The sequence below is a fragment of the Hemiscyllium ocellatum genome, chromosome 9 (genome assembly GCF_020745735.1).
Source record: "Hemiscyllium ocellatum isolate sHemOce1 chromosome 9, sHemOce1.pat.X.cur, whole genome shotgun sequence".
Taxonomy (NCBI): domain Eukaryota; kingdom Metazoa; phylum Chordata; class Chondrichthyes; order Orectolobiformes; family Hemiscylliidae; genus Hemiscyllium; species Hemiscyllium ocellatum.
Window position 1 is genome coordinate 112,749,076 of NC_083409.1, and position 18,555 is coordinate 112,767,630.

The following is an 18,555-nucleotide window of genomic DNA, read 5'->3' on the forward strand; positions in this document are numbered from 1 at the left end:
GCTGCCTGACCTGCTGTGCTTTTCCAGCACCACTCTGATCTAAACTCTGATCTCCAGCATCTGCAGTCCTCACTTTCACCCTGTTGTATAAACCCACTCAGTTCAGGGGCAATTAGGAATGAGCGACAAATGTTGGCCCAGTCAGCAATACCTGCGACCCACGAAGAAATCAATTGCAATGAAATGCTCTGAGATGCTTCATGGGAATGTCCATAAAAACAGAGATAAGGACAGAGGATCGGGACTTGGCCAAAGAGATATGTTTTCAGGAGCATGTGGAAATGAGAGCGGCAGAGGGTTTCTGTGGCACACTGCAGTGAACGGAGAGATGATTAGATTAGATTACTTTCAGTGTGGAAATAGGCCGTTCGGCCCAACAAGTCCACACCGACCCACTGAAGCGCAACCCACCCATACCCTTACATTTATCCCTTACCTAACACTACGGGCAATTTAACATGGCCAATTCACCTGACCCGCACATCTTTGGACTGTGGGAGGAAACCGGAGCACCCGGAGGAAACCCACGCAGACACGGGGAGAACGTGCAAACTCCACACAGTCAGTCACCTGAGTCGGGAATTGAACCCGGGTCTCAGGCGCTGTGAGGCAGCAGTGCTAACCACTGTGCCACCATGCCGGATGCTACTGTAGGAAGACCAGAATCGGAAGTGTGTGGAGGATTGGGAAGGTGATAGGGATGTAGGGGCTAGGATGGGACAAGGATTTGAAAAAAGATCTATTTGCTGCCTGTAAAATTAACTGCTTCCACATTTTGCCAGTTACTCTCTCTCTGCTTCTGTAAATGTTCACATATTCAAGGCTCTGCTGTCTGTAACTGTGGCTTTAAGAGGTTACTTTGCCCAGGGTTTTATTTGAAGGGAAGTTTTAAGGTAGATGTGCTGAGACATCCAGGTAGAAAGTCAGTAATGTTAACAGGTTGTGGTTTTTTTAATGAAGTTGGAACAATAGAAGCTGCCTGGATGGGTGTGGCCAACTCTCACAGACCAGGTTTTCTGGGGTTTTCTTTTCGCTTTTAGATTCAGCAGAAGCTGCTGGAGTTTTGAAGAAGTAGGAGCTATCTTTTTCTTGTCTCAGTTACAGTTAGAAGCTGGTGTTTCTCTCTCTGCTGCTGGGTTACATATAAGGCCATAAGACATAGGAGCAGAAATTAGGCCATACAGCCCATCGAGTCTGCTCCACCATTCAATCATGGCTGATAAGTTTCTCAACCCCATTCTCCCACTTTCTCCCTGTAACCCTTGATCCCTTACTAATCAAGAACCTATCTCAGTCTTAAGTATACTCAATGACCCGGCCTCCACAGCCTTCTGTGGCAGTGAATTCCATTGATTCCCCACTCTCTGGCTGAAGACGTTTCTTCTTATTCCATTCTAAAAGGTCTCCCCTTTAGTCTAAAACCCTTGGGTTCTAGTCTCTCCTACCAATGGAAGCATCTTCCCAACATCCACTCTGTCCAGGCCATTCTGTAAGCTTCAATTAGATCCCCTCCCTCATCCTTCTAAACTCCATCGAGTATAGATCCAGAATCCTCAAAAGTTCCTCATATGTTAAGTTTTTCATTCCTGGGACCATGCTCATGAAGCTCCTCTGAATACACGCCAGGGCCAGTACATCCTTCCTGAGATCTGGAGTCCAATACTGCACACAATACTCCAAATGTGGCCTGACCAGAGCCTTACAGATACATCCCTCTTTTTATATTCAAGTCCTCTCAAAATAAATGCCATTATCGCATTTGCCTGCCTAACTACTGACCCACCTGCCAGTTGACCTTGACAGAATCCTGGACTAGAACTCCCAAGTCCCTTTGTACTTCAGACTTCTGAATTTTCTCCCCATTTAGAAAATAATCTGTGCCTCTATTCTTTCTACCGAAGTGCATGGCCTCATATTTTCCCACACTGTGCTCCATCTGCCACTTGTTTGCCCACTCTCCCAACCTGTCCAAATCCTTCTGCAGTCTCCCCACCTCCTCAATACTACCTGTCCCTCTACCTATCTTTGAATCTCGGCAAACTTACCCAGAATGCCCTCAGTTCATTCATCCAGATCGTTAATGTATAAAGTGAGAAGTTGTGGTCCCAACACTGAGCCTTGCGGAACACCACTTGTCATATCCTAAGAAAGACCCTTTTGTCCCCACTCTATGCTTCCTGCCAGACAGCCAAGCTTCTATCCATGCTAGCACCTTGCCTCTAACACCATGGGCCCATATCTTACTCAGTCGCTTCCTGTGAGGCACATTGTGAAAGGCCTCCTTGATGTCCAGGTAGATAACATTTATTGGCTCTCCTTGGTCTAACCTGCTCATTACTTCCTCAAAGACGTCGAGCAGATTTGTCAGGCATAACCTCCCCTTGATGAAACCATGCTGACTTTGCCCTATTTTACCACACACTTCCAAGTAAACAGAAATCTTACCCTTCACAATGGATTCCAGGATCTTACCCATGATCGAGGTCAGGCTAATCAGTCTGTAATTTTCTGTCTTTTGCCTGACTCCCAGGGATGCCATGTTAGCGATTTTCTAGTCCTCTGGGACACTCCCTGATTCCTGTGAGACAAACCTATTTTTCTGGATTTGCCTTTTTGCCAAGGGGAGTGTTTATGGGATGTTACTATGTCAAAACGGTTAATTAGTAGTAGTTACTATCTGTTGTTCTGTTAAGTTTTCCAATGGAGATGTTATGCTAAATTCCTCTTTCCTTGGTCATATTTTAATGATAATGTTTAAATAAATTGTTTAATGTCGAGTAGTTTGACCAGTTGCGTGCATCCAGAACACTGCACTTTACATTTGAATTTAAGGTAACAAAAAGTTAGGGTCTAGGCTACCTCTTAAAATGTTTTGAAAGGGTCTGGTCTGGTCTATAACATAATCTAACTCTCACCATGTTCCAATGGCCCATCCTGCTCTCTGCTTGCACACCTAGTGAACCAATTCTCTGAATTTAATTTTCCCATCTTTGTTTTCATATTTCCCCATTGCTGACGTTCTTGTGCTGGGGGAGTGATGGTTAGGGAGGGGACTATAACACAGAGTGAATTATAACATCCAACAGCACCTTTTGCTGGCTGGCAGTTTATGGGTCACCTCTTTGTCTCTGGAGACTGCATGCTCATTCTCACATCAACAACACTGAGTTTCAAAGGACATCTCTGGAATGAAATGTTTCTGGACAAGGTCTGATTAACACTGGGAATTGGCAACCAGAAATGTCTAAATCAATGCAGAAATAAAGAGTGTTTCTGTTGAAAGTGACCTCATGCAAAACATGTAAGGACTGGGATGAGGAAAAAAATAAATCAAGGAAAAAATTGAATGGACCAAATCATCAGAACAAGAGGAATATACTCAAGGGTTTTGCTCATGGAACTTGAGCTCTGAACACACAGGCAGCCCAAACATCATGAAGCAGGGATCCTTTATTCCATTAACATTAGTTAATTATCAACATGAAGGAACATTATAATTAATCAAGGAAGTATTTATATGGATTGAACCCTATCATTTACATCTGCTTTTATCTGTCTGATTTTTCTCCCTATCAAGCCTCCCTCCTTCAGAGGGGGTCGGTTTGACTGCTCCAGCTGCCCTGCTTGGTGTCCTCCCTCACTGTTGCCACCTGCTGCTGGAGGTCCTGTTACACGTACCTTCAGATGCTGCTATTCATAGAAGTGGAAGAAGAAAAGCAATTTCTTGACTGGACGGGGAGATTGACTGTCTTAAGGCACCCACTTTGTAACAGCACAATGAGATTCACAGATTAATTGGTCAGAGAAATAGGAGCTAGAGTAGAAAGATCTCCAACATGAACATCATCCTCCTTCACTCTCCCAACAGACAGTAAGAGCCTGCCATTCTCTGTGGTAAAATGGTGGTGATTCTCCTCAGTAACTGAGCAGGCTTTGGCCTCTGACGTGGAAAATTCCAAAGATTCAACACCATTGAGTGAAGAAACTACCCCTCATGTCTAAGTGAGACGATTGGCCAGATTTTCACTGATTTCCAGTGGCTCCATGGGGCTTCCAAAATGGCAGCAGGAGATGACCACAGTTAAGGGGAAGGGCCTATTATCCCAGAGTGCCTGGGTATTCAGGCTCCCCTACAGTTACCTCTGACCTGCCTTCGACTGGGATGGGTCAGAATTTGTCCCACCTCAGTATCTCCACCCTCTCCTACAGCAGGAATTAACCTTTGGGGAAAGAGGTTCTGAAATTCTGAAGAAAGATTACTCCGTGTTCTCTCCACAGATGCTGAGTTTTTCCAGCAATTTCTGATTTTGCTGTTTGGGAAACTTTGTGCTGAGATACCTTTGTTGGGTCAGGAAATGTCCCGACTCGAGTTACCTGTCTCGGTCAAAGAAACCTAGCCCATGGCTCTGTATTCCCGAGTTATCAGCCGAGGAGACAGCCTCACACCATCTATTCTCTCTTCTTTGAGAATTCTCTTTCTACACACCTTCTTATTCTTCAAAACTCTTGGGAATAATGGCCTAACCTTCTCCACTTCCCCTCATAGGACTGTCCTCTCAACCCACTGTCCGACTGGAGTGAGCCTTTGGAGCATAGGAACATAGAAATTTGGGCCCGGAGTAGGCCATTCGGCCCTTTGAGCCTGCTCCATCATTCAATATGATCATGGCTGACCACCACCCCCCCCCCCCCCACCCACTCCACGCTCCTGCTTTCTCCCCATGGCCTTTGATCCATTTAGCTCCTTAGAACTCCCTCTTGGAAACATTCAAAGTTTTGGCCTCAGTTTTTTTTTGTGGTCGTGAATTCTACAGGCTGTGGGTGAAGACAATTCCACCTCATCTCAGTCTGAGATCCGCTTGCCTCAGAGTTCTTTCTGAAGTAGGGAGTTCAAATTTCCTGACCACAAGTAGACTAAAGTGATCTGTAGTGCAAGCTAAATGTCTCCAACTGTTAATGCTGACGGGAAGTTGTACCTGAGCCTGCGACCTCGGTGTGATTGTACGAGGTAGGGAGCCCCTGGTTTGTGAGCTGATTAGGTCACACACCTACCTTGAATCCAGGTTCCCCTGGGTGCCCCGGATCTCCCATTGCTCCTGGAGGTCCCTGTGCCATTAAAAATAAAAACACTCTTCATAATGTGAAGCATTTCTGATAGAATCATTGAATGACACAAACTGAGGGAGGACCTGCAGCCTATTAGCTCTGTGCTAGCTCTCTGAAAGACCTCCCACTCTCACCACGCTCTTTACCCATTCCCCATAAATATTTTCCACTTCAAGAATTTATCCAGTTTTGCAAATTATTATTCTTTAAAAACTTTTCTACCACCTTTTCAGGCAGTGCACTCCAGAATAGAACTCCCTGTTGTGTTGTCAGTTGGATAAATACAAATCCTCAGGTCACTGCAAACTGTTTCTCCCTTTAACCTTCTCAGAATTTTGGACACGTCCGTTAAATCTCCTCTTCAACTTCTCTGTGGTCACTCACCTCCTGACTCCCTAAAGCCTGTCCACCATCCATAGCGGCACAAGTCAGGATAGAATACTCCCCACTTGCCTGGATGGGGGCAACTCCAACAACACTCAAGAAGCTTGACACCATCCAGGACAAAGCAGCCCCCACTTGATTGGCACCACATCCACAAACATCCACTCCCTCCACCACCCACGCTCAGTAGCAGCAGTGTGTACTATCTACAAGATGCACTGCAGAAATTCACCAAAGATCCTCAGACAGCACCTTCCAAACCCACGACCATTTGACCTAGAAGGACAGGGGCAGCATGTACATGGGAACACCACCCCCTGCACATTCCCCTCCAAGCCACTCACCATCCTGACTTGGAAATATATCGCCATTCCTTCACTGTCACTGGGTCAAAATCCTGGAATTCCCTCCCTAAGGACATTGTGGGTCTACCTGCAGCACATGGACTGCAGCGGTTCAGGAAGCTGGCATACCCCCACCGTCTCAAGGGGCAACTAGGGACGGGTAATAAATACTGGACACAGCCCTATCCCACAATGTAATAAACAAAAGTGCTACCGGACCTGCTGAACCTCTCCAGCACCTTTTATTTTTATTGCACCACAGAGAGTTAGCATGAATTTGAATGGGCTGAAAGGCCTCTATCTGTTCCACAAATGACTGCGAGGTATTGATTAGGTAATTATTTTCAGATATTGATCAAGTGATGATTATTGGCCTGGCCAATCATATGGCACAACATTGGGCCCGACAGAAAACAAAATTCCAGCTTCTCAGCACAAGTAGCAGATGCTAGAGAAACTCAGCAGATCCGGCAGCTTCTGTTTACATCAGAACTGGACTCGAAACATCAACTCTGTTCTTCTCTGCACAGATGCTGCCAGACCTGCTGAGTTTCTCCAGCAATTTCTGCTTTTGTTTCAGATTTCCAGCATCCTCAGGATTTTATTTTTTACTGTGTATGGAATTTAACATTTCAACAAGGACCAGGGCAAAGCGTGACACAAGCTAAGGAAGAAATAAGGTATTGAAATAATTACCTCCGGACCAATCCCTCCGACAGTACCAACTTCACCAGGTTGGCCTCGAGGGCCCTATAACACAAACAACGTTCTGTATTAAACCACAAACCAAGGTGTTCAAAAAGACAGAACTTCATTGAACAGGAATATTAAGAAATATTTATGCAGACATCATTCTACACAATATCGATGTATTGAGAGGTACTGAGAGAGGTGGTGATTTCAAATTAAATTGGTGCACTTTGCTCTAACAATCTCTCGTTGCCGTCACCCTCAATCGGATTCTTGCCAATATCTTGTTGTGATGATGCAGTAAGGAGCGGGGAATTAATTATGGAATGACTGCAGACTATTCAGCCCATCCAACAACATCCAGTCTCCTGTGGTTCTCGGTCCTTGCGCCAACAGGAGTAATTCCTCCCCATGGTTTTGAACACCTCATCAAATCTTCCTTAAACTTTCCCTTTGGTTTAAAGTCCGGACTCCTTCAGGCCTGCATGCCTTGCCCATCTCTGCAGCCAGGCCAATCCCCTCACTCACTTCCTTAGGTCTGGGGCCCAGAATTCGACAAAATGCGTTGTCGAATCACATTAATGGTTACGAAACACAACCTAGGACACCTTCTGAACATTGTGAGGGTGGCACAGTGGTTAGCACTGCTGCCTCACAGCACCAGGGACCCGGGCTCGAATCCAGCCTCAGGCGACGGTCTGTGTGGAGTATGCACATTCTCACTGTGTCTGTGTGGGTGATAGTGTTCAGGAGTGTGCAGGCTAGTGGAATAGCCATAGAATATGCAGGGCTATTGAGATGGAATGGATCTGGGTGGATGTTTTTTGAAGGGTTGGTGTGGACTTGATGAGCAGAATGGCCGGCTTCTACACTGTAGGGAATCTACAGTGAGGTTTTCCTGGAGGTTTATGAATAGATCTTACCACAAATGTGCCTTAAATCAGCTGAATATAACTGTAGCAGAAACATGGTGATGTTTCTGTGATCAAAGCTTCTCTGGGGATCCATCAGTCACTTTAAACCGTTCCTGTCTCCATTTGAGATAAGGCTGTGCTCGCAGTCACTGTAACTGCAGGGAATATGTTCACCATCCATGCAGTCAGCAATCCTTGTGCTGTCAGTCAATTGCTGCCTCATCTCCTCAATAAAGGGTAAAAAATGAGGTCTGCAGATGCTGGAGATCACAGTTGAAAATGTGTTGCTGGTTAAAGCACAGCAGGTTAGGCAGCATCCAAGGAATAGGAAATTCGACGTTTCGAGCATATGCCCGAAACGTCGAATTTCCCATTCCTTGGATGTTGCCTAACCTGCTGTGCTTTAACCAGCAACACATTTTCAACTGTCATCTCCTCAATGCCCTAACTTGCCCACTCACCTTATTTGTTGACCTTTTGTTGCCCCCATTCCCAAGCTTTGAATCCTGGGATGGTACTGTGCTGAAGAATGTTGCCACAGTGGTGCTGGAGTGTCCACATCACTTGGTAAACAGCTATTGAGTTCTCCTAAGTGTCTATTTTCAATGAGACAGAAGAAGCACAAGTGGGGGTGGGGGTTCTCACACACACCCAGGAAGGTGGATGTGGAGGTGCCGGTGTTGGACTGGGGTGGGCAAAGTCAGAATTCACACGACACCAGGTTATGGTGCATGCAGCATGGGTTCATGAAGGGCAGGTCATGCTTCACAAATCTTTTGGAATTCTATGAAGATATTTCAAGCAGGGTGGACAATGGGGACCCAGTGGATGTAGTATACTTAGATTTCCAAAAGGCCTTTGACAAGTTGCCCCTCAAGAGGCTGCTGCATAAGATAAAGATGCATGGTGTTAGGGGTAAAGTTTTAGCATGGATAGAGGAGTGTTTGACTGACAGGAAGCGAAGAGTAGGGGTAACTGAGTGCTATTCTGGCTGGCAATCAGTGACTAATAGAGTCATAGAGTCATAAAGATGTACAGCATGGAAACAGACCCTTCAGTCCAACCCGCCCATGCTGACCAGATGTCCCAACCCAATCTAGTCCCACCTACCAGCACCCGGCCTATATCCCTCCAAACCCTTCCTTTTCATATATACATCCAAATGCCTCTTAAATATTGCAATTGTACCAGCCTCCACCACATCCTCTGGCAGATCATTCCATATACGTACCACCCTCTGCATGAAAAGGTTGCCCCATAGGTCTCTTTTATATCTTTCCCCTCTCACCCTAAACCTATGCCCTCTAGTTCTGGACTTCCTGACCCCAGGGAAAAGACTTTGTCTATTTATCCTATCCATGCTCCACATAATTTTGTAAACCTCTATAAGGTCACCCCTCAGCCTCCGATGCTCCAGGGAAAACAGCCTCAGCCTGTTCAGCCTCTCCCTGTAGCTCAGATCCTCCAACCCTGGCAACATCCTTGTAAATCTTTTCTGAACCTTCTCAAGTTTCACAACATCTTTCCGATAGGAAGGAGACCAGAATTGCTTGCAATATTCCAACAGTGGCCTAACCAATGTCCTGTACTGCCGCAACATGACCTCCCAACTCCTGTACTCAATACTCTGACCAATAAAGGAAAGCATACCAAACGCCTTCTTCACTATCCTACCTATCTGCGACTCCACTTTCAAGGAGCTATGAACCTGCACTCCAAGGTCTCTTTGTTCAGCAACACTCCCTAGGACCTTACCATTAAGTGTATAAGTCCTGCTAAGATTTGCTTTCCCAAAATGCAGCACGTCGCATTTATCTGAATTAAACTCCATCTGCCACTTCTCAACCCATTGGCCCGTCTGGTCCAGATCCTGTTGTAATCTGAGGTAACCCTCTTCGCTGTCCACTACACCTCCAATTTTGGTGTCATCTGCAAACTTACTAACTGTACCTCTTATGCTCACATTCAAATCATTTATGTAAATGACAAAAAGTAGAGGACCCAGCACCGATCCTTGTGGCACTCCACTGGTCACAGACCTCCAGTCTGAAAAACAACCCTCCACCACCACCCTGTTTTTTACCTTTGAGCCAGTTCTATATCCAAATGGCTAGTTCTCCCTTTATTCCAAGAGATCTGACCTTGCTAATCAGTCTTCCATGGAGAACCTTGTAGTGGTTCTGTTCGCCGAGCTGGAAGTTTTTGTTGCAAACGTTTCGTCCCCTGGCTAGGAGACATCATCAGTGCTCTGGAGCCTCCTGCGAAGTGCTTCTTTGATGTTTCTTCCGGCATTTATAGTGGTCTGTCCTTGCCGCTTCCGGGTGTCAGTTTCAGCTGTCCGCTGTAGTGGTTGGTATATTGGGTCCAGGTCGATGTGTTTGTTGATGGAGTTTGTGGATGAATGCCATGCCTCTAGGAATTCCCTGGCTGTTCTCTGTCTGGCTTGCCCTATGATAGTAGTGTTTTCCCAGTCGAATTCATGTTGCTTGTTGTCTGAGTGTGTGGCTACTATGGATAGCTGGTCGTGTCGTTTCGTGGCTAGTTGGTGTTCATGTATGCGGATTGTTAGCTGTCTTCCTGTTTGTCCTATATAGTGTTTTGTGCAGTCCTTGCATGGTATTTTATAAACTACATTAGTTTTGCTCATGTTGGGTATTGGCTCCTTTGTTCTAGTAAGTTGTTGTCTGAGCATGGCTGTTGGTTTGTGTGCCGTTATGAGTCCTAGGGGTCGCAGTAGTCTGGCTGTCAGTTCTGAAACGCTCCTGATGTATGGTAGTGTGGCTAGTCCTTTTGGTTGTGGCATGTCCTCGTTCCGTGGTCTATCTCTTAGGCATCTGTTGATAAAGTTGCGCGGGTATCCGTTTTTGGCGAATACCTTGTATAGGTGTTCCTCTTCCTCTTTTCGCAGTTCTGGTGTACTGCAGTGTGTTGTAGCTCTTTTGAATAGTGTCCTGATGCAGCTTCGTTTGTGTGTGTTGGGGTGGTTACTTTCATAGTTTAGGACTTGGTCTGTGTGTGTTGTTTTTCTGTGTACCCTTGTGGTGAATTCTCCGTTCGGTGTTCTCTGTACTATCACATCTAGGAATGGGAGTTGGCTATCCTTTTCTACTTCTCTCGTGAATCGGATTCCTGTGAGTGTGGCGTTGATGATCCGGTGTGTTTTTTCTATTTCCGTGTTTTTGATGATTACGAAAGTGTCATCGACATATCTGACCCAGAGTTTGGGTTGAATTTGTGGTAGGGCTGTTTGTTCTAACCTTTGCATAACTGCCTCTGCTATGAGTCCCGAGATTGGTGATCCCATGGCTGTTCCATTGATTTGTTCGTATATCTGATTGTTGAATGTAAAGTGTGTAGTGAGGCACAAGTCCAGTAGTTTAAGTATGCCGTCTTTGTTGATAGGTTCCGCCTCCTGTTTTCTGTTATGTATGTCCAGTAGGTTGGCTATTGTTTCTCTGGCTAGGGTTTTGTCAATCGAAGTGAACCGTGCCGTCACGTCAAATGAGATCATGGTTTCTTCTTTGTCTATGTGTGTATTCCTGATGGCGTCCAAGAATTCCTGCGTTGATTGTATGGAGTGTTTGGATCCGCTGACCAGGTGTTTCAGTTTCTGTTGTATTCGACTGGGAAAACACTACTATCATAGGGCAAGCCAGACAGAGAACAGCCAGGGAATTCCTACAGGCATGGCATTCATCCACAAACTCCATCAACAAACACATCGACCTGGACCCAATATACCAACCACTACAGCGGACAGCTGAAACTGACACCCAGAAGCGGCAAGGACAGACCACTATAAATGCCGGAAGAAACATCAAAGAAGCACTTCGCAGGAGGCTCCAGAGCACTGATGATGTCTCCTAGCCAGGGGACGAAACATTTGCAACAAAAACTTCCAGCTCGGCGAACAGAACCACTACAACAAGCACCCGAGCTACAAATCTTCGCACAAACTTTGAATGGAGAACCTTGTCGAACGCCTTACTGAAGTCCATATAGATCACATCTACTGCTCTGCCCTCATCAACCTTCTTTGTTACTTCTTCAAAAAACTCAATCAAGTTTGTGAGACATGATTTCCCACACACTAATGGTGTGCCTTAGGGATTGATGTTGGGACCCCAATTATTCACAATTTATATGGATTGCGGACCACGTGTACGATGTCAAACTTTGCTGATGACACAGAGATGAGTGGTAGAGCAAAGTGTGCAGAGGATGTGAAACTTTGCAAAGGAACATAGATACATTGAGTGAGTGGGCAAAGGTCTTTCAGATGGACTACAATGTTAGTAAATGTGAAGTCATCCATTTTGGTCAGAATAACAGTAAAAAGGACTAATACTTGAATGGTAAAAAGTTGCAGCATGCTGCTGTGCAGAGGGACCTGGGTGTCCTTGTGCATGAATCACAGAGGGTTGGTCTGCAGGTACAACAGGGAATTAGGAAGGCAAATGGAATTTTGTTCTTCATTGCTAAAGGGGTTGAGTTTAAAAGCAGGGAGGTTATGTTACAGCTGTACAAGGTGCTGGTGAGGCCACACCTGGAGTACTGTGTGCAGTTTTGGTCTCCTTACTTGAGAAAGGATGTACTGGCACTGGAGGGGGTGCAGAGGAGGATCACTGGGTTGATTCCAGAGTTGAGGTGGTTGGCTTATGAGGAGAGACTGAGTAGATTGGGATTATATTCATTGGAATTCAGAAGAATGTAGGGGGTAGTCTCATAGAAACATATAAAATTATGAAGGGAATAGATAAGATAGAAGGAGAGAGAATGTTTCCATTGGTAGGTGAGACTAAGACAAGAGGGCATAGCCTCAAGATTAGAGGGAGCAGGGCTAGAACTGAACTGAGAAGGAACTTCTTCACACAGAGGGTTGTTAATCTGTGGAACTCCTTGCCCAGGGAAGTAGTTGACACTACTTCAGTAGATGCTTTTAAAGCTAACATAGATACTTCTTTGAAAAATAAAGGAATTAAGGATATGGTGAAAATGCGGTAAGTGGAGCTGAGTCCACGAAAAGATTAGCCATGATCTTATTGAATAGTGGAGCAGGCTCGACAGGCCAGATGGCCTACTCCTGCTCCTAGTCCTTATGTTCTTAGAGACCAACAGATTTATTTAAAATCAGCGCTGCTCCTTCAACAATCCGAAAGCTTGTGATTTCAAATAAACCTGGTAGACATTCACAAGGACTTTGCCAGGGTTGGAGGATTTGAGCTATAGGGAGAGGCTGAACACGCTGGGGCTGTTTTCCCTGGAGTGTTGGAGGCTGAGGGGTGACCTTATAAAGGTTTATAAAATCATGAGGGGCATGGATAGGGTAAATAGACAAGGTCTTTTCTCTGAGGTGGGTGAGTCCAAAAGTAAAGGTCATGGGTTAAGGTGAGGGGAAAGATACAAAAGAGACCTAAGGGGCAACTTTTTCTCACAGGGGGTGGTGCGTGTGTGGAATGAGCTGCCAGAGGAAGTGGTGGAGGCTGGTACAATGATAACATTTAAAAGACATCTGGATGGGTATATGAATAGGAAGGATTTGGAGGGATATGGGCCCAGTGCTGGCAGGTGGGACTAGATTAATTTAGGTAATCTGGTCAGCATGGATGAGTTGGGACCCAAAGGATCTGTTTCTGTGCTGTACATCTCTATGACTCTGACAATAACTTGGTGTTGTGTGACTGCGAGAATTGCTTTCAGTTCATGAGAAATTTTCCTGTTGGCTGCTGATCCAGATAATGTTCTGTTACTGATAGTGTACTGACACCGATAGTGTACTGACATCGATAGTGTACTGCTACAGATAGTGTACCGACACCGATAGTGTACTGACACCGATAGCGTACTGACACCGATAGTGTACTGACACCGATAGTGTACTGCTACAGATAGTGTATTGTTACGGATCATATGTACAGAGGAAGCCTTTCACTCGGGTGCCTCTAAAACTGAAGATAACTCAACTGGTTTTCCAGGAGGTCCCATCTCTCCAGTGCTCCCAGGAGATCCTGTCAATCCCTGAAACAAGATCCAAACGGTGAAAACTCACACATGCTCTTGGATTTTGGAAACCAGTTCCAACTCACTGTTAAAATAATTCATAAGGTGAACTACAGAATAAAAGGCAAGGCAGGAAATACTCTAACAACGTGCTACATCCCGTGCCATGAACAACATAACGGGTATTTATTACGGAACCTTTCAAAACCTCGGGATATCAAAATGTACCGTTCACATAATCGAGTCCATTCGCAGTCCAGTCACTGTTGTCCTAACTGACACACAGACCTGGCATGAATTCTGTATTTAACAATTTAATGTGAAAATTAGAGTCAGAGAGGGTTGGTTGTGAAATGGATATTAGCAAGAAAATGAAACATTAGTTAGTGAATCTATGGAACGCTTTATGACTCTGTCGAGGCAGGATCATTGAGTATCTTAAAAATATCTGTCTCAGCCTTGAATCAGGAAGAGAATCAAGGATTATGGAGGAAAGGTAGGAAAGTCAAGTTGAGAATTATCAGATCAGTTATGATCTCATTGAATGATGGAGCAGGCTTGATGGGCTGAATGGCCTACTGGTGTTCCTATGGTTTATGTTCTAATGATTACAATAGTCCAATAATGAGGAAAGAGAAACCCATGTTAATGCACCATTCTCTTAGTAAGTTCTGAAAACGATGTTAAAGTTATTTACCATGACTTTTGTAAACAGCACAAACCCAGAATGTAACCAACGGTCAGTTCTGCCAGTTTTAGAGGGCAGAAGGTTGGCATTTGGGCAACTGCTCTTCTTTCAATCACAGGGGAGGGACAGAACAACACAGGCCTCCAAAGTCAGTCACTCAGTCCCTGCCACTCAATGAGACTGGGGCGGATTTGGTTGTGTTCTCAACTCCTCTGTCCTGTCTACGCTCCCTGCCCCTCCCCCATCAACTTGTGACTGCCTTATCAATAAAAGCACAGCTCCCACCTTGAAACAGCGAAAACCACCCAGGCTTTGTGATGATATCCTGGTTTTATCCAAATGTAAAAATATGGACGGAAGCAGATTGCATTGAATGGAAGATTGCTGTTGGGTTGATTACAGCTTCATTGATACAGCAGCACTGAGCATACTCCAGACACCACCTGGGCCTTGCAGGTTACAGTGCAGGAGGTTTGTGGCCATGTGATCATAGCCCAGTACTTGGCTCAAATCCATATTGGTCTCATGAAGGAGATCACCCCAACTGTGATCATGCCGCTCCCCCCCCCCCCCCCCCCCCCACCCAACCCCTGCTCTTTTGGGAAGGCAGTCTCACAGACTAATGACCCCTTGGGAACATAGAACATTACAGGACAGGAACAAGTTCAGGCCCTTTGGCCCATGATGTTGTACCAATCATGACACCAAATAAAACAAATTCATTCTGCCTGCCCTTGTGTCATATCCCTCCATTTTTTGCATATTCATGATTTTATCTAAAAGCCCCTTAAATGCCCGTATCATATTTGCCTTCACCACCACCCCTGGTATTGTGTTCCATATCCTCCCACTCTCTGTAAAAACTTGCTCTTCATGTCTCCGTTGAACTTTGCCCCTTCTCATCTTAAATGCATGCTCCTTAGTTTTAGACATTTCAACTCTGGGGAAAAAGATTCTGACTGTCAACTCTATCTATACATCTTATAATTTTATCAAGTCTCCCCTCAGCTTCCACCGCTCCAGAGAAAACAACCTGAGTTTTTCTAGCCTCTCCTTATAGCTCATACCCTCTAATCCAGGCAGCATCCTGGTAAACCTCTTCTGCACCCTCTTGAAAGCCTCCACATCCTTCCTGTAATGTAGCAACCAGAACTGAACACAATACTCTAACTGTGGCTGAACCAAAGTCTTATGAAGCTGACATCCTGACTTTTGTACTCAATTCCCCGACCAATAAAAGCAAGCATGCCACACGTCTTCTTTACCACCCGACCTACCTGCGTGGTCACTTTCAGGAAGCGATGGACTTGAGCGACAAGATCCCTCTGTACATCAATGCTGTTCAGGCTCCTGCCATTAACTATATGTTTCCATAATATTTGATCTCCCAAAGTGCAACTCCACACACTAACCCAGATTATACTCTATTTGCCATTTCTCCCTCACTGATTTATATCCTGCTGTATCCTTTGACAACCTTCTACACTAACCACAACTCCACAGATCTTTATATCGCCTGCAAACTTACTAACCCATCCAACAATTTTCATCTAAGATATTGATATATATCACAAACAAGAGAGGTCCCAGTGTGGATCCCACTAGTCATGCACCTCCAGCCTGGGAAACACTTTTCCACCTCTACCCTCTGCCTTCTATGAGCAAGCCAATTCTGAATCCACACGGCCAGGTCACCGTGGATCCCATGCATCTTAATCTTCTGGATGAGCCTACCGTGAGGAATCTTGTCGAAAGCCTTACTAAAATCCATGCAGACAATATCTACTGCTCTGCCCACACCAATCACCTTTGCCACCTCCTTGTAAGATTTAGTCAAGTTAGTAAGACATGTCCTGCCCTGCACAAAGCCACGTGACTCTCCTTAATTAGATCATGCTCTTCCAAATGTGTTTCAATCCTATCGCTAAGAATTCTCTCCAATAGCTTCCTAATAATCAATGTGAGACTCAGCAGTCTATTGGTCCCTGGATTATTCCCATTTCCCTTCTTGAACAGAGGAACATTCGCCAATCCCCAGTCCCCTGGGACCTCTCCAGTGGTTAGTGAGAATACAAAGATCTTGGTCAAGGCCCCAGCAATCTCCTCTCTTGCCTCTCTCAGTAACCTGGGGTAGATACCGTTGGGCCCTGGGGACTTATCCACTTTAATGTGCTTCAAGACATTCAACACCATTTCTTCCTTGATCTCAAAGTCCTGCAGCATATTATCATGCTGCATACTAATCTCACTATCCTCCATATCCTTCTCCTGGGTGAATACTGTTATAAAGTACTCATTTAGGATCTCACCCACATCCTGTGCCTCTAAGCACAAGATCCCTCCTTTATCTTTGAGTGGTTCTACCTTCTCCCCAGTTATCCACTTGTTTTTAACGTATCTATAGAATGCCTTGGGATTCTCCTAAACCTAATTTGACAAGATCATTTCATGGCCTGTCTAGCTTCATTAACCCATCATGGGTTGGAAAATACCCAATGGTAGGGTTAGGAATGCTCAAGTCTCTACCAGCTTTCCTAACAGGCACACTGAGAAACTCTCACAGCTTAGAGGCCACATCACTCTCCTCATTGAGGAAGGTGGACAGCATTTAGGCATTAAACAATTACTGCTCCTTCCTCTACTTGTTTATAATTTCACATTGCAGACAGGTCTGAGATCAACCCCAACCATCGCTGTTTGTTTTATTCATTCATGGGAGGAGGGTGTGTCTGCAGTTATAACCCATCCCAGAAGGAGTCTCCCACACTGCTGTGGGTCTGGAGCCACATGGAGGCCTGACCAGGAAAGGATGGCAGTTTCCTTCCTTAAAGGGCATTAGTGATCCAGGTGGGTTTTACCCGACAGTCAACAATGGATTCATGGTCATCATTACGCTTAAATTCCAGGCCTTTACTGACTGCGAATTCCACTATTATCTCTGGTCGGAATCAAACCTGGAACGCCAGGACATTATTGGAGTTTCTAGACCAACAGCCCCAGCCCAGCGAGGGCACCACACGGCCATCATCTCCCCTGCCACATCACTTCATTTCTCAATCCACCTCCATGTGACTTTTTGGAATCTCTACTACTTCCGATTTTAACTCCCCTTTGTCCTGGTGATTACTGAGGGGGAACTGTACTGCCAGAGGGTCAGTGCTGAGGGAGTGCCGCACTGTCAGAGGGTCAGTGCCGAGGAAGTGCCACACTGTCAGAGGGTCAGTGCTGATGGAGTGCCGCACTGTCGGAGGGTCAGTGCTGAGGGAGTGCCGCACTGTCGGAGGGTCAGTGCTGAGGGAGTGCCGCACTATTGGAGGGTAAGTGCCAAGGAAGTGTCGCACTGTCGGAGGGTAAGTGCTGAGGGAGGGCTGCACTGTCAGAGAGTCAGTACTGAGGGAGTGTCGCACTGTTGGAGGGTCAGTACTGAGAGAGAGCTGCATTGTTGGAGGGTCAGTACTGACAGAGTGCTGCATTGTCAGAGGGTCAGTACTGAGGGAGTGCCGCAGTGTCGGAGAGTCATTGCTGAGGGAGTGCTGCACTCTCGGAGGGTCAGAATTGAGGGAGCGCTGCACTGTCAGCTGTGCTTTCTTTGAAATTTGACATTAATTTAATGCTCTGTTATTCTCTATGTTGAAGGTAAACAATTTAAAAGCACAACTGAACACAGAAGCAACACAATTGTGTCTTGTGTCAATACCTACCCATCTGGCAGCCTCACTAAAACACATCACCTGGTGATGATCACATTGCTGATTATGGGATCTTGCTGTGTATACTCCATTCATGACAGCAGTGACTGGACTTCAAACATTCTCACTGGCTGTGAAACACCTGGGGGTCTCCTGAAGGTATTGAAGGGGCTAGAGAAATGGCAATCTCTGTCTCTCTGCTTCTTATGAAGAGATTTAACACTGAGTGATACTCACCGGGGGACCCTGTGCTCCCCGCTCTCCAGGATTCCCAGCTTTTCCCTGCAATTAAAAAAAAACAGATGTTGAATATGGAGTTGACTGCAGGGGGCTGGAATGGGGGATTCTTTGCAAAATCTTATCAGCCTTTCACACTTACAATAACTCCAGATTCACCTTTTTCGCCCAGATCACCTCTTTCTCCCTGTAAAGCAAACATATCTTTATGGAATGTTATCATAAGTAAATACTTCCGGTGTGGCACAGTGGTTAGCACTGCTGCCTCACAGCACCAGGGACCCAGGTTCCATTCCAGCCTCGGGTGACTGTCTGTGTGGAGTTTGCACATTCTCCCTGTGTCTGTGTGGGTTTCCTCCGGGTGCTCTGGTTTCCTCCCACAGTCCAAGGTTGTGCAGGTCAGGGTGGATTGGCCATGCTAAATTGCCCGTAGTGTTCAGCGATGTGTAGTTTAGATGTGTTAGCCATGGGAAATGCAGAGTTACGAGGGGTGGGTGGGATGC

The 18,555-nt window shown here is 45.7% G+C and overlaps 1 protein-coding gene across 1 annotated transcript in view; it reads right to left on the reverse strand.

Moving 5' to 3' along the window:
* Positions 1–18,555, reverse strand: part of LOC132819201 (collagen alpha-1(XXIV) chain) — a 429,304-nt gene that overhangs the window by 103,910 nt on the left and 306,839 nt on the right. The window contains exons 30-34 of the mRNA XM_060830653.1: positions 18,195–18,239; positions 18,053–18,097; positions 13,403–13,456; positions 6,531–6,584; positions 5,053–5,106 (exon numbers count right to left, since the gene is read on the reverse strand). Of these exons, the coding sequence (XP_060686636.1) occupies positions 5,053–5,106; positions 6,531–6,584; positions 13,403–13,456; positions 18,053–18,097; positions 18,195–18,239 (252 nt within the window). The remainder of the gene's footprint in view (positions 1–5,052; positions 5,107–6,530; positions 6,585–13,402; positions 13,457–18,052; positions 18,098–18,194; positions 18,240–18,555) is intronic.